This window comes from Planococcus citri, chromosome 5, assembly GCF_950023065.1.
Source record: "Planococcus citri chromosome 5, ihPlaCitr1.1, whole genome shotgun sequence".
NCBI lineage: Eukaryota > Metazoa > Arthropoda > Insecta > Hemiptera > Pseudococcidae > Planococcus > Planococcus citri.
The window spans coordinates 26,908,776-26,923,753 of NC_088681.1; the positions used below are offsets into that span (position 1 = coordinate 26,908,776).

At 34.3% G+C, this 14,978-nt stretch overlaps 1 protein-coding gene across 2 annotated transcripts; it reads left to right on the top strand.

Moving 5' to 3' along the window:
* The first annotated feature begins 266 nt into the window (after positions 1-266).
* LOC135849160 (trypsin-1-like) lies at positions 267-12,501 on the top strand. Of its 2 annotated transcripts, none has more exons than XM_065369433.1 (7): positions 267-570; positions 4,700-4,802; positions 5,187-5,349; positions 5,440-5,642; positions 10,698-10,903; positions 11,112-11,169; positions 11,305-12,501. In XM_065369433.1, the coding sequence occupies exons 1-7, from the start codon at positions 343-345 to the stop codon at positions 11,424-11,426; spliced, it is 1,083 nt and encodes a 360-aa protein (XP_065225505.1). In that variant the 5' UTR covers positions 267-342; the 3' UTR covers positions 11,427-12,501. The 2 variants fall into 2 exon arrangements, with proteins under 2 accessions (XP_065225505.1, XP_065225506.1); XM_065369434.1 differs by having other exon boundaries at positions 270-570; positions 5,443-5,642; positions 11,305-12,499.
* Positions 12,502-14,978: the final 2,477 nt, after the last annotated feature.

The window sequence follows — 14,978 nt, forward strand, 5'->3', positions numbered from 1 at the left end:
ATCGCTGATCGAATAGTAAACCGAGTCCTAATTTTAAACCATCCTTAACTCCTTCAAAAATAACCCTACCCTTGTCCTGCCTACCCATCGATAAAACAAACTATCCTTCGAACCATTCTTATAGCCTAGCTCTACGATAATCGTCAATAATTTTCGTTATCTACCAGAATGTCAGTCAGCAATAGAGAAAAATCGAACTATAATTACGACAAATCACATTTAAAATGGTATTATCATTAGCAGACAAATTAGTAAGGCTCGTTAATAGAAAGTTTGAAGACCTGTAACGCCATCCGAGTCCGACTACCGAGTTCATTGTCGCGTTCTCTCCTCTCGTTCGCGATGAGATTTCTTATAGATCTAGAATTTGCGTGTATAAGGAATAGCCTATCGAATACGCAACCATCGTCAGCCAGGAACTGGTTTCTCGTAGAAAAAAAAACATTCTCCAGCGTCCAGTGTAAAACGGCGTCTGGTCTTATTAAAATGTCATTGTCGTCTATTAAGTTCGCTTGTGTAACCGTGGCCGGCACGTGGTGCATTGTGTTTCTGCACAATTTATCGATAACAGTAAGTGACAGTTTCATCTTTTTTTTTTTTGCACTAAATATTACGTAGGTATGGTGATCATTTTTTCGTCAATTTTTTCAAAGGATTTATTCGATACCTACCTACTCGTATGTGAATCGGTGATTTCCATGCACTTTATGTTACGTACGTGTCATGTGTGTTTTCCTTCCTGGATGACACTATAGCTTTCAAGTTGCGATGTTTTACCTACTCGGTTTTACATGTGAATTATTAGCTTATGCTTACGATGAATTGATGGTGTCGTTTGATAAATTCACCATAATATACAATTATGTACCTATGTAGTTTTTATCAGTGTACTTCATCACAAACCGTATCGAGTCTTGGCGAATATTTTTCACCGGTCTGTTTACGACCACCTACCTATCTACCTACCTACCTACCTATCGAGTGAACAATTCCGCAGGATTCAGGCACATGACAACATTTTTTATCTCGTGCAAAATCCAAACAAACTGGTGTCATTCGTTTTACTAGATTCTAAATTTAAACTTGAAAGTCGAATGGAAAATTACCAGCATCGTAGAGATTCCAAGTCCGATCCTAACTACTCGTAAATGGCCGAAATTCCTAAGAAATATTCGATTCCATGATATTTTTGAAGAGAAGTGATCCTATCTTGAGGAAAAAAAGTGAATTATTTTACGAGTTTTTCAAATAAAATTACAATCAGTTTTCTTGGCATTAACCTAATAAGTAATAACAGAATTGAAGGGCAATGCTTTAAAATGAGCAATGATAAATTTTTTCCTAAGTTCTTAAAAGTCAGAGATCAATATAGTACCTACAATTAAAGTCGATCGATTTTTTTCCAGATTTTCACGCTAAAAGTCTGACATAATGTCACCAGAAAGTCGACTGATTTTTTTTTCCAATTCGTCAAAAGTCAGCGTGACGCAAATTTTAGAAAGACCCCCCCTCCCAACGATAAAAAACATGTTTAAAAAACGATCATTTTTTTGGTGAAAATTTGTCATTTTTTCAACCAATAGTACCAGCACTCACAAAGGAACCTCTTGAGGTGTCCACCTCTGATTTAAACGAGACGAAAATTTTGAAAAGAGCATGGTGTGAAACCTCCATAACAAAGGTTTTGGCTTCCCAAACTGGTTTTTCGATTTTCGACAAAATTTTGAAAACCCAAAATTAACCATTTTAGACGTTCTTGATCTTTTTTTTTTTTTTTTTTTGTTTTTTAAGTAGGTAGTCTTGAAACTAGTATCAATTACCCAATTATCCTAAATCGAGCTTCGCCATTTCGTACCATTCTGGAGCCTCCAGCACGATTTTCCATTTCTCTAGAATTTTCCAATTTCTCCCGAGGGTGAAAAAAATTGATTTTTGCACCAAGAAATCGAGTTTTGGCTTATTCTCGACCCTATCTATCGAGTGGAGTGTGTTTTTAGACCAACATACCAAGATTCATGAGGGGGAAAATTCAAAAAAAAAAAAGAACACAGGAGGTGTCCGCCTGGAATTAGCTCAAATGTGAATAAACTAGTCAAGAATAAGCCACGACTCGATTTTTAGCTGCCCAAATCAATTTTGGCACTTTTTGAAAAAATCAAAAAATCTGGAGAAATTGAAAATTGTGCTGAACGCTCCGATGCTCCATGAACTGCTAGAAATAGTTGAATTGCAATTTGGGAGGTTAGCTTTGGACAAGTTAAGGCCATTCGTGCAAATTTCAACTAATTCCCCAAGAACGAAAATTGTCGATTAAAAAATTTTTTTCAGTAAAATATTGTTTTGGTCAAAAAAACACACTCGATGCGTTCGTCTGGAAATCGCTTCAAATATGAATAAACTTGTGAAACAGCTCGCGAATAAATCACAACTCGATTTTTAGCTGCTGAAACTGATTTCTGCGCCTTCTAAAGAAATCCAAAAATTCTGGAGAAATTGAAAATCTCGCTGAAGGCTCTAAAATTACTCGAAAAAGTGAATTTGGAATTTCAGGCTATTGTTTTAGAGAAGATAAATGGCCCTTCACCAAAATTTCAACGAATTCCTTTAAACAGAAAATTTTAGATTTTTTGAATTTTTTTCCATGAATATTCTGATTTAAAAAAACACACTCAGTGTGCTCATCTGGAAATCGACTTGAATGTGGATAAACCGGTTTGACAAGCCAAAAATAAGCCATAACTCGATTTTGAGCTGTTAAAATTAATTTTCGCACTTTCTGGAGAAATCCAAAAATTCTGTAGAAATCGCAAATCTTGTTGGAGGCTGTAGAATTGCTCGTAATTGTGAATTTGGAATTTGTGGCAACAGTTTGTTTTGGACAAGATATGACCCTTCGTCAAAATTTCAACGGACTCCCACAGAAAATTTTAGATTTTTTGGACATTTTTTCTATGAATGTTCTGGTGAAAAAAACACACGCTAGGTGCTCATCTGGAAATTGGCTCAAATGTAGATAAACCTGTTTAACAGACCGAAAATAAGCGATAACTCGATTTTGAGCTGTTTAGATTAATTTTTGCATTTTCTGGAGAAATCCAAAAATTTTGGAGAAATCGAAAATCTTGCTGGAGGCTCTAAAATTGCTCGAAATGGTGAATTTGGACTTTGGGGCTATGGTATTTAAACATGATATAACTCGTCATCCAAATTTCAACAAATTTCCTTAAACAGAAACTTTTGGATTTTTTGAAATTTTTTCCGTGAATAATATTCTGATTTAAAAAACATATTCTGTGTGCTCATCTGGAAATCGGCTCAAATTCGGATAAACCTGTTTGACAAGCCAAAAATAAGCCATTACTCGATTTTGAGCTGTTTAAATAAATTTTCGTACTTTCTGGAGAAATCCAAAAATTCTGGAGAAATCGAAAATCTTGCTGGAGGCTCTAGAATTGCTCGAAATGGTGAATTTGGAATTTGTGGCAACAGTTTTAGACAAGATATGACCCTTCATCCAAATTTCAACGCATTTTTGCAAATAGAATATTTTAGATTTTTTGAAATTTTTTCCATGAATATTCTGGTGAAAAAAACGCACTCGGGGTGCTCATCTGGAAATCGGCTTAAATGTGGATAAACCAGTTTAACAGGCCAAAAATAAGCCACAACTAGATTTTAAGCTGTTTAAATCAATTTTCGCACTTTCTGGAGAAATCCAAAAATTCTGGAGAAATCGAAAACAGTGCTGGAGGCTCCAGAATGGCTGGAAATTTTTCCATTATTTATACAATTTCTAAACCTCTTTCAACAAAAAATAAATATTCATTTTAAAAATTAATTCATTTTCATTTTTTATTTTATTTTATTTTTTACGGAGTAATTCTCTTTACTTATGAATTGTTTTGAGAATTAAAATTGAGAATGACACTTACCAAAGTAAAGTAAAACGCGAAAATGGCACTTCCAAACATCAATCAAATAAACGCCGCATTAATTTTTCACATTTTTTCCATTTTTGGGCTCAAAAAAATTGCATGTAAAGGCCCATTCAATGTTGAGGCAGGTGGTTAAATTGTATCAGCATTTTATGAGAAAATTCGATGTAGTAGTGGTATCGATGAAAGTATGCTGATAAATATTTTAGAATAAAAACTACGAGCAAGTATCTTGGCTGCTGGGTTTTACCAAACAGTCATGATGAAGGAAAGCTGGTGGCAATATAGTGGAAGTACCTACGTACACTGGCTAGATACAAAATAAAAAAATAACTAAGATTATAGAAAACTTTCCTTCAGAATTTTGTAAAAATCACTAAATTCGCAAAAATTCCCTAATATTTTGTTTTAAAAAATTATTATTATTATCACTTTGAACTGCAAGAAATCTTTTTAGAAGGATAATTTCACGTCTTAACCTAATTATGAAAAATCTTTTTAAAAATCTTCAAATAATAATAATAATAAAAAAGAATTTCCTTTTTAATTTCAATAATAAGCTTCAAGAATTCAAAAAACCAAGTCGTATTATTTAGGTAGGTAGGTATTTCAAAATCATAGGGTAATTTCGGAACTATACATAAGCTTATGTTAAGCAAGCATAAACATCAGCAAGGATCCATAGATCCTGCTCTTCTTCATCTAAAACTTATTTCCTCGAATATTCCAATAATCTCCAATTCCCATCTGCATCATTGTTACAGAACGCAGGAGTATTAACATGGGCGGGCGACAAATTGAAAAACACCTTCAGTACCACAACACCCCATACATCACTTTCAGAACGAGCCACTTTATGCGAATGCTGTAAGTATAAAATTTGATACATCGCTAATAATTCTTACGTACTCGCGCCATACTGACACGAATTAATCATACGGAAAAATCATTCTTATATTCTTCGAAACGAAATTAACGTTTCGAACTTACGGTCCGGTTAAATAATAAATTACAACGTTTGTAAAATTCCACCTAACTATATAAGTTAAACTGGTTTCCCATTAGCATATTTTCAAACACCGTTGATCGTTTTTTGTTAGGTTCCTTTTCGTACGTATAGGTATAGGTACCTACAATGAATTGGCCAGTTCAACCTACATATGGAAATATATTTTTAGCTCTATTAAAAAAAAAAGAAGTAAAATTAAAAAACTTACAAAATTCTAACGGTAATGAAAATTTCAAACGCAGCTTGCGGCATTGCGAACGAAGACACGCGTATAGTTGGAGGCAAACCCAGTGAACCGAATGAATTCCCTTGGATGGTTCGATTATCTTATTTTAATAGGTTCTATTGTGGAGGCACCTTAATCAACGACAGATACGTATTGACCGCTGCTCATTGTGTCAAGGGGTACGTAAATAATACTGTAAGTGTATTAATTAGCTTACACGTATGTGTATTTTATTTATAATTAGCTGTCATCTTGATTCGTCTTTCAAGTAGATTCTTATGGTTTATGATCAAAGTGACGTTGGGAGAACACGACAGATGTAATTCGACCGCAAAACCGGAGACTCGTTTTGTACTCAGAGTATTCGCCGGCAACTTTAGCTTTTTTAATTTCGATAATGATATCGCTCTGTTGAGGTTGAATGACAGGGTGCCTATGACGGATACCATTAAGCCGATATGTCTACCTAAAAGTAAGCGCTATTTTTTGAATTTTTTCAAATTTTGGTTTTTTTAATGATGAGTTTATTTCATTGAGTGAAGGGGTTTTTTCAACGGATACGTATGGAAACGACACCAACATTATGAAAATAGCTCAACTTTTAATATACTGAGAATTGAGGTGGGGGCAGAGCCTTTGGAGGGGTGTGCATGAAGGTAATATTAAATTGGACGTCATATTCGTGTTCGGGGTATTCGACTCATATGAAAACGACACCAACATTATGAAAATATCTCAACTTTCAATATAGTGAAAATTGAGTTGGGGGCAGAGGCACTGGAGGGGGTGTGGATGAGGGTAATATTAAATTGGACTTCATATTTGTGTTCGGGGTGTTCGAGTCATATGGAAATGACGCCAACATTATGAAAATAGCTCAACTTTCAATATAGTAAAAATTGATCGAGGTGGAAGCAGAGGCACTGGAGGGGTGTGGATGAGGGTAATATTTAATTGGACGTCATATTCGTGTTCAGGGGGTTCGATTCATATGGAAACGACACGTCGTTTACCAAAAACAATAATTTACACCAGAGTCCATTTTTACCCCCTCTGTAAGTTTTTTCAATTTTTGACCACGGCCCACCTCAAATTTTTATTTGAAAAAAACATATGTTTTTTAGGGGTCAAAAACACACTTAAAAATGCTATTCCCATTTTTGTGCCGAATCATGGTCATCGCTAAAACGGGTAAACAAAGCTAAAAAAAAACTCCATTTTGAGGAGAAAATATGGGGGAGGGGGTGACAATTTTTATGGGGTTACCTCTTATGGATGTTTACAACATAGGTACTAAAAAATTTGAAAAATCGGTTCACATAGGGCTGAGAAAAAAATTTTCAGTGTGATTTCAGAAAAGGGGAGGTTCTCAAAAAGGAGGGGGTCTGGGGGTCTGAAACTTTCCTGACGGAAGGTGCTCAAGGGTACCCACCTTCCATACCAATATCAACCCTGAAGCTCTCGGGGGCAAATTTGCCATACTTATCCACTTATAGCAGCTTTCAAAGCTTTATCATAATTTGCCGTTTATTGCCAAAAATTCATTTTGCCACTGAACTAGGTACAAGCGGTTTTCATCAAACTCACTTACCTACCTTAGGTGGAAGAAAAATTGATGTTAAGGGACGTCCCTAAAATCGCTTAGTTTTTTGGGTACTTACCAATGATGTTTTCTGAAAATCGTGAAATTTCCAAACCATTTTCTTTTGACACTAAATGAATTGATTCTAAGTATGCGTTCTTATATCGCTTCGCGGACTTTTCAGGTACATAACGATCCCTTTTGCCTCGCCTGCCACTATTCCTTAACCTCGGAGGTGTTCTGAATACCGACGATTCATTTTCACTTTCAGTATCATCAAACATTTTTTATTAGAAACCCGAGGGAAAATATGTAAAGTACAAAAATACCGAATCAAAATAATATTATTTGTTTGGAGAGATGAAATCAAAATAACTGACAGGATAGAGTAAACAAACCATAAAATAAAAATTACCGGTAGCTGAAATTTAACATGAAAAACTCATTTCTGCTAACCACCTATTTACTGTTGAGATTCGTTTTGCACGTAAACATGGTATTATTATTTTTAACAATAGTACATTACACATCAAGGGAGGTAAAATAAAAAATGTCGCAGAGCGTATTCTTTATTAACTCCTGTGGAGTGTACGCGATTTTACATGCCTGCGATGGAGGGAAGTGACGTTATACCTCCCGCAGGTAGGTGTGTAAATTAATTTGTAAAAATATAATTTTCCATGTTGAATCATAGGTAAATAAAGCAGTAAAATTACGTTAGCTAAAATCGCTTTGGTTTTTTGGTTTCTTACCAGATGTGTGCAAAGAAAAATATCTCACTTATGCCAGGAAGAAAGACGAACTACCTCCCTTGTATACATAGTAATATACTATAAATTATTTTTTCAAGGGACCTGCCACAAAAACCATCAACAAGGAAGAGGTAGGATCAAAAATAAATTCAAAATTCAAAATTAGCTTCTCAAAAAACTCAACGAAGCATAAATCAAACAGCTTTATCAATTTCATGTTTAAGGGGTTTATTGCTAAGTCTAAGAGACTTATACAAAAAAGTGAGTTTTAATTCAAAATTAACTTATTTGAAATGAAAATCTACAATGAGCCGTAAACTACACAAATTTCACAATCAGACCAAATTTTATGCACTGAATTTCATTTTTGATTTTTGGCGAATTCTTGTAAATTCAAAAGCTCATTTTTCAACATTTTATGGAATTGAATTTGAAAGCTAAAATTTGGTTTGTACCCTATTTTTGACTCTCAAAATCGATTGGAAGTGATTTTGAGCTGATCTAGAGCCTCCAAAAAAAAGTTTAAGTTTCCCAGTTGCCAGTTGGTAATGAGTTTAAGAAAAATTGCCATAAAAAGCTCCAACACCTTAAATTCAACATCTACATTTAAATTTAAATGTACCGTTCTTATGATCGTTTCGATCAATTTTGGTTCAAATTTTCAAAAGTAATTTTCGCCTGTTCAAATCCAAAATTTTATCAATCTTTAATAAAAATGAAAAATTTCTCGTTTAGAAACAAGTTGACGTACAACGTATGTAGTTTAGTTTGTACCCTGTTTTTGACTTCCAAAATCAATTAGTGGCGGTTTCGAGACAATCTGAAGCCTTCGAGAAATTTTTGGGTTTTTCAATTTTGGAAAAATTTTTATTAAAAAAGCAAAAGTGAAATTCAGCATTTCTGAATTCAAAATTATGATTTTTGGGGCCCTTTGTGATCGGTTTTGGCACAAATTTTCAAAAATCTTGCTGCTGGTTCAAATTTATAATTTATTTTAAAAAATTTTGTGAACTGAAAAAGTCGAAACCTCCTCGGGAGATCCAGAAAAACTCAGAAGGACCACTACTTGAGTTTTAAGGTCTAAATTAACAGATTTTTATATGTACAGACGCGTCTGTGAACAAGAATTTTTCATGTTTCCAAAAACAGTCATTACTGGAAAAAATTGTGGATTTGAATATGCAGAAAAAAATTTAGAATATTTGTACCTGATTTGATCGAAAAGGTCGCAAAGACTGTGAATTTGGGTTCATAGGTGCTGAATTCTACTCTATGCTTCTTTGTTGCAATTTTTTCAAGACTGAAAAATCCAAAAATTCGCTGAAGGCTCCAGAACGGCGCGGCTTGAAACCACTACCAATCGATTTTGGTGGCCGAAAATACAGAGCAGAAAGCAAATTTCAGCAACTTACTTCAGTTTTATCAAATTTTAATTTTTTTCATTAAAAATAGCCAGTGAATTTTTTAAAAATTGCCAAAAATCAAAAAATGGAATTTAGAACTTTTTGGGCTTACAAGGGAACCACTTGAGGTGTCACACTCCGATTTGAACAGGACCGCAATTTTTGGAAAGAGCATAGTCTAAACCCCCTAAAACCGAATTTTCAGCTGCCCAAGTTCATTTTTTGATTTTTGCCGAATTTTTGAAAATTCAAAATTGACTGTTTTTGGCGATTTATGCTTTTTTTAAAAAAGCACGTACTTGATCAATAAAAATGGCCAAAATAAGTCTCAAAACTAATATTTATTACTCAAATCCAAAGTTCACCATTTCCAGTCATTCTGGAGCCTCCAACGCGATTTTTCAGTTTCTCCAGAATTTTGAATTTGCTCCAGAAGGCGTGAATATGCAGTTGGGCAGCTAAAAATCGAGTTGTGTATTATACTCGACCTGTTTCACGAGTTAATCTATATTTGAGCCGACTTTGGGAGTGACACCTCAAGAGTGGTTTTTTGACCAGCTTTTTTCAAAATTAAAAAATCCAAAAAATCAAAATAGGTATAACCGTTTGTGAGGAAATTTTTGAAATTTGCGCGAATCGCTGTATTTCTTTAAGAACTAAACCCCGGAGCGCAAATTCTACCATTTCCAGCCGTTTTGGAGCGAGAGTGACATCTCAAAAAACCACTCTTGAGGTGTCACTCTCAAAATCGGCTCAAATGTGGATAAACTCGTTAAACAGGTCGAGTGTAATAATTATACAACTCGATTTTTAGCTGCCCAACTTCATATGCACGCCTTCTGAAGCAAATTCAAAATTCTGGAGAAATTGAAAAATCGCGCTGGAGGCTCCAGAATGGCTGGAAATGGTGAAATTTTAATTGGGGGGGGGGGGGGTTAGTTACGGACAAAATACAGCGATTCGCGCAAATTTCAAAAATTTCCTCACAAACGGTTATCTTTTGATTTTTTGGGTTTTTTAATTTTGAAAATGCTGGTCAAAAAACCACTCTTGAGATCGGCTCTAATGTGGATAAACTCGTTAAACAGGTCGAGTATATAATACACAACTCGATTTTTAGCTGCCCAACTTCATATGCACGCCTTCTGGAGCATATTCAAAATTCTGGAGAAATTGAAAAATCGCGCTGGAGGCTCCAGAATGACTGGAAATGGTGAAATTTGGATTTGGGCAATTAATATTAGTTTTGGGACTTATTTTGACCATTTTTATTGATCAAGTACGTACTTTTTAAAAAAAAGCCTAAATCGCCAAAAACAGTCAATTTTGAATTTTCAAAAATTCGCCAAAAATCGAAAAATGAACTTGGGCAGCTGAAAATTTGGTTTTGGGGGTTTTAGACTAAGTATGCTCTTTCCAAAAATCGCGGCCCCGTTCAAATCGGAGTCTGACATCTCAAGATGGGTCCCTTGTTAGTTGTGTACTTACCTTATTTTATATGCTCTTTCTATTTTTTGTGTCTTATTCAAACATTTTCCTGCCAATCAAGATACCTTCTTAGTAAAGACTAATTCTTAATCGATTCATTTTTCATTTTATCAGTCAATTTTTAGAGAATTTCGCTAAAAAATATAGATGGTATGAATTTTGAATTTTTTTTAGAAAATCCACCCCCCTCCATGATTTAATTTTCTATCAGCAATTTCTCGATTCTTAAGGCTCAAATGCTCTCTTTACCAACTTTTAAAAATCCCATCACCGAATTATTAACCAAGCCTTTTTTTTTTTAGGTGATGAGGACACTTACGAAGGCAAAGTCGCCAAATTATCAGGCTGGGGTACGTTGGAAGAGGGTGGTAAACCAGCTTGCATCTTGAGAATGGTCGATGTACCAGTTATTAGTAATGAAAAATGCGTATCTCGATATCCCACTGGTATGGTCACCGATAACATGATGTGTGCTGGATACGACGAAGGCAAGAAAGATTCGTGTCAGGTTGGTATTTATTTTATTGACAACATAGTACGTACATATGAGTACATAAATATTATGTATCGTTCGCGAGATGAGAGTAAAAATAATTATTTTTTGGATAAGTACAATACATAAGGTGATCCACTTTACACCGAAACACGTGTAACTTGAACTTATACATTGTAATACGTAAACGACGATTATTATACCTACGCTAATTATTTAACAGGGTGACAGCGGTGGGCCTTTAATGACGGCCAGAGATGATAAACGTTACGAACTCATAGGTGAGTCACATTCTCATAAACATACACGAGTACAATGCTCTCAAATCAACAGCACAACTCGTACTTTCACTTTTCAAAAATTATCGTACGAAAAATTTTCAAATTACGTGAATGATTTTCTTTTTATATTTCCAGGAGTAGTTTCTTGGGGTAATGGCTGCGCTAGACCTAAATATCCGGGAGTCTATACCAGAGTAACTAAATACCTATCTTGGATCGAGAAAAACGCCAATGACGGATGCTACTGCGGAGGATGATCTCATACAAACATTACATATGCTGTATTTATTATATGTATGTTTAAAAACTTGTAAAAAATATGTAAATTATTACCTATTTACACAAAGGCTAAGTCAAAACTCGCTAAATTATTAAAATCGCCGAAACCTCCATCCAGTCATTGATATACCATATGAATAAACAAACCGCAACTCACGAATTATAGAAAGGGAGAAAAAAAGTAAAAGGAACAATACGAAAATACATAAATGAACCTAATTAGTCTGGGTTTTTAAAGGAATCGAGGTTCCGAGCAGAAAAAAAATATGTAAGTAGTATAAAGTTCAATAATCTGTTCGTGTAGTAGGTGAGCAGTATTGTCTTTCCGGCCTACTTTTTTGATAGACAATCGTAACGAGATTAATTTTAATTGATAATTTTATCAGTGAAATGAGAAAAAACATCGATGTCGAAGTTGTCCAAGTTGGCTTAAAGTGGAGAAGGTTAATCACCTTGAACTTAATAATTATTTATAACAATCAATATTATGTAAATTTAAATCGTACAAATTGCGACCGAGATATGCCAACAGGAGGGTGTTCAATAAGGTTAGGCTCGAAAGTAAAATGGAAAGTATTTCGAATAAAGTTGCATTTTTTAATGAATAAAAAAAAAAAAGAAGAAAAAGATCATAATATCTAATTACCTATCCACTGAAATAACTGCAGTTTGAATGAAGAATTTGAGTATAATTTATTCAATAATTTAAGATTTAAATTGAAAATTTCAATTTTTGTGTATGTTAACATTTTTATGGCATAAAATATGTAGGTAGGTACTACAACGTGTAGAGTACCCAAATAAATCATTTTTTCTGCGTACCAATTGCACTAAAGGAATTATTAATTTATCTAAAATTATTCATCATACTTACCTAGGTACTCAAAATGATTTTTTATTATCAACTTTCCGATACCTACCTATACTTTGTAACACATCGAGAAGTTGAAAATTTCCCAAGTCCGTCCTAAACCCAATATCCCAAGCAGCAGGGTGGCTGTAACCTAACCTAGTAGTGGGCAATCGAGTACAACGGGTAACAAAGACAACACTTTTTTGTAAAATTTATCTTCTTGGAATGCCTTATGATTAAATACATAATATTTTGTCGCGCCATCGCGTTGTATTGTTGCTTATAATTAACGATAGGTGAGTGAAATAAAAAACTTGAAGTACCCATTAACTCACTTGAAGTAAAACTTGTACGAAATTACCATACCGTTATATTTCGAGTAAACTTATAGTGTTTTTCCACGTGCGTAACTTTCTAAAATATTCCCCATTTTTTCCCTCATTGCTACGCATTTCCCGGCCATCACGAATTTCTCAGAATTCTTTCCAGTTTAACAGCAACTGGTAAAAAGTGCTACAATGAAACCGATTCGGGGGCATTTCTGCGATACAAGAAGTTCGGTTGGCTTTTCGCAGTTATGGGTCTGAAATGTTGAAAAATACACATTTTGGATTTTCGCGATTGCCCAATATGGAGGAGACGGAGCCAGAAGCCTGAAAACGTTCAACTATTGTAGGATCTTGTAAAGGATCGTGCGATTTACCATAATGGATGAAGATTCGCGAAGAATACAAATATATCAAAAAAAAAAAAATGATTTTAGAGCAATTATGAAAAATTGTGAGGTTAAAATTCAGTAACATTTTTTCGAATTTTGAAAAAGTGTCACGCGACCTATCAAAACTGATTAAAAAATAGGAAAAAATCCAAATATTCAGACAAAAATGTTTTTTGGGCAATTTTGAAAAATTTCAAGCCGAAAATGAAGTCGTGATTTTTAAGATTTTGAGTGCAACTTATCAAAATACGTTAAAAATTCGCGAAAAATTCAAATATTTCTACAAAAATGTTTTTCGTGCAATATTTTGAAAAAATTATAAGTGAGTAAATTAGTAAAATTGGTACGAAAATTATTGAAAAATGTTTGAAAATTGATAAAATGTGGTAAAAATTAGGCAAAAAAAAAAAACAAAAACATTCGTGATCCAAAATTGAAAGAGCTAGAGCATTCAAAAATACACTACCGGGCCAAATTTCAAGAGCTGGATTTCATTTTTTGCAATTTTTGATTTTTTAGTAAATTTCTCAACATTTTTGGAAGAAAATTTCATATTTTTTATGAAAAGGACAGAATTTGATAGCATTGAGGAGGGAAGCTTAAAGCCTGAAATCTGATTTATGACCTGTTTTCGACCTTCTAAACCGATTGGTGATATTTTTAATCCGTCCTGGAGCCTCCAGTGGATTTGTGGATGGTCCAGTTTTGGAAAAGTTGTTCTAAGAACAGTTAAAGCAATTTTTTCTTACAATTTAAGCATAAATTTTGAAAATCCTTCCCCACGTTCAATTCAAAAATTGTCTCTATCAATTAAATACAAAATTTAATATTTAATGCTTCAAAAAATGAAAAATGTCTCACCCCCCCCCCCCCCCGAAACCACCGAGGATTTCTGGAGTTTCCAAGTTGAGGAAATTGTAAAAAAAGGGGGGAAAAAAAGAGAGAGGTACAAAATGAAATTCAGCATCTATAAACTTGGATTAGCGCTCCTTGTGACTTCTCATGTGATCAATATTCGGGCATAAATTTTCAAAATCCATTTTAGTTGGCTTCATGTTCCATCGAATTTTTCAATGAGCCTCGCTTTTTCCCAAGATCATGCAAAGCTTCAAAAATGTACTTTGAATACTTACTCAAGAGCTGCTTCGTTCATAGATGTGATTATAAATTGGATCGTAAACTCACGTTTTAAATGTACAGGAAAAAGTGAAGCCAAAAAATCAACCAATCACAAATCGCGTAACCCAGGCATTATTTTAGGAGGTGAAAGCTGTGATTGGTTACCTTCAGAGGGTGTTAAAATTGGAGTGCAGAGTTAATTTTGGCTTTCCATCTGCATTTTTGATGAAATTTTGGGGAAATTTCAAGTTTCAAAAATCTATTGGAGGCTCCAGTAATTTTCAAAAAGTCGCCAAAGGCTCCAAAATGACTTGAAATTCACCTGCAGTCGACTTCGTAGCGTATTGAAATTAGTTTGCAGAATGAATTTCAGCTTTCCAACTCCACGTGATGAAATTTTGTAGGAATTTCAAGTTTTGAAAATTCGCTGGAGGCTCCAGAACTGTTCAAAACTGTTTGAAACAGTTTGCAATCGATTTGGCAGGTCGAAAATAGGGTATATCCCAAATTCCAACTTTTTAGGTGAATTTGGTAAAATTTTGATTTTTTCCCTCATTTTTGGCCTAAATTTGATTTTCAAAAATTCACCAAAAATCGAAAAAGGCACTTGAGCACTTGAAATTTTGACAGCTGATGATTTTTTGCCTGCTCTTCCGATCTACTTTTGCACGGTTTAAAAAATGTCGTGCATGCAAGTCCTATGTTGGAACATAAAATCTGCGATTTTGGCTGACCTGTCAATGAAAATGGCCGCCATTTTGTGAGTAGGGCGACTTTTTTTTTGAGGACAAGGGCTTGAAATGTTTCTTAGGACTTCCTTCTTAAGAAAAAAATTGTCCC

Coding starts and splice junctions, on each gene's coding strand:
- LOC135849160 (XM_065369433.1), top strand. CDS start 343: ATGAGATTTCTTATAGATCTAGAATTTGCGTGTATAAGGAATAGCCTA. Junction 10,904..11,111: donor GCAAGAAAGATTCGTGTCAG/GTTGGTATTTAT, acceptor ATTATTTAACAG/GGTGACAGCGGTGGGCCTTT. Junction 11,170..11,304: donor TAAACGTTACGAACTCATAG/GTGAGTCACATT, acceptor TTATATTTCCAG/GAGTAGTTTCTTGGGGTAAT.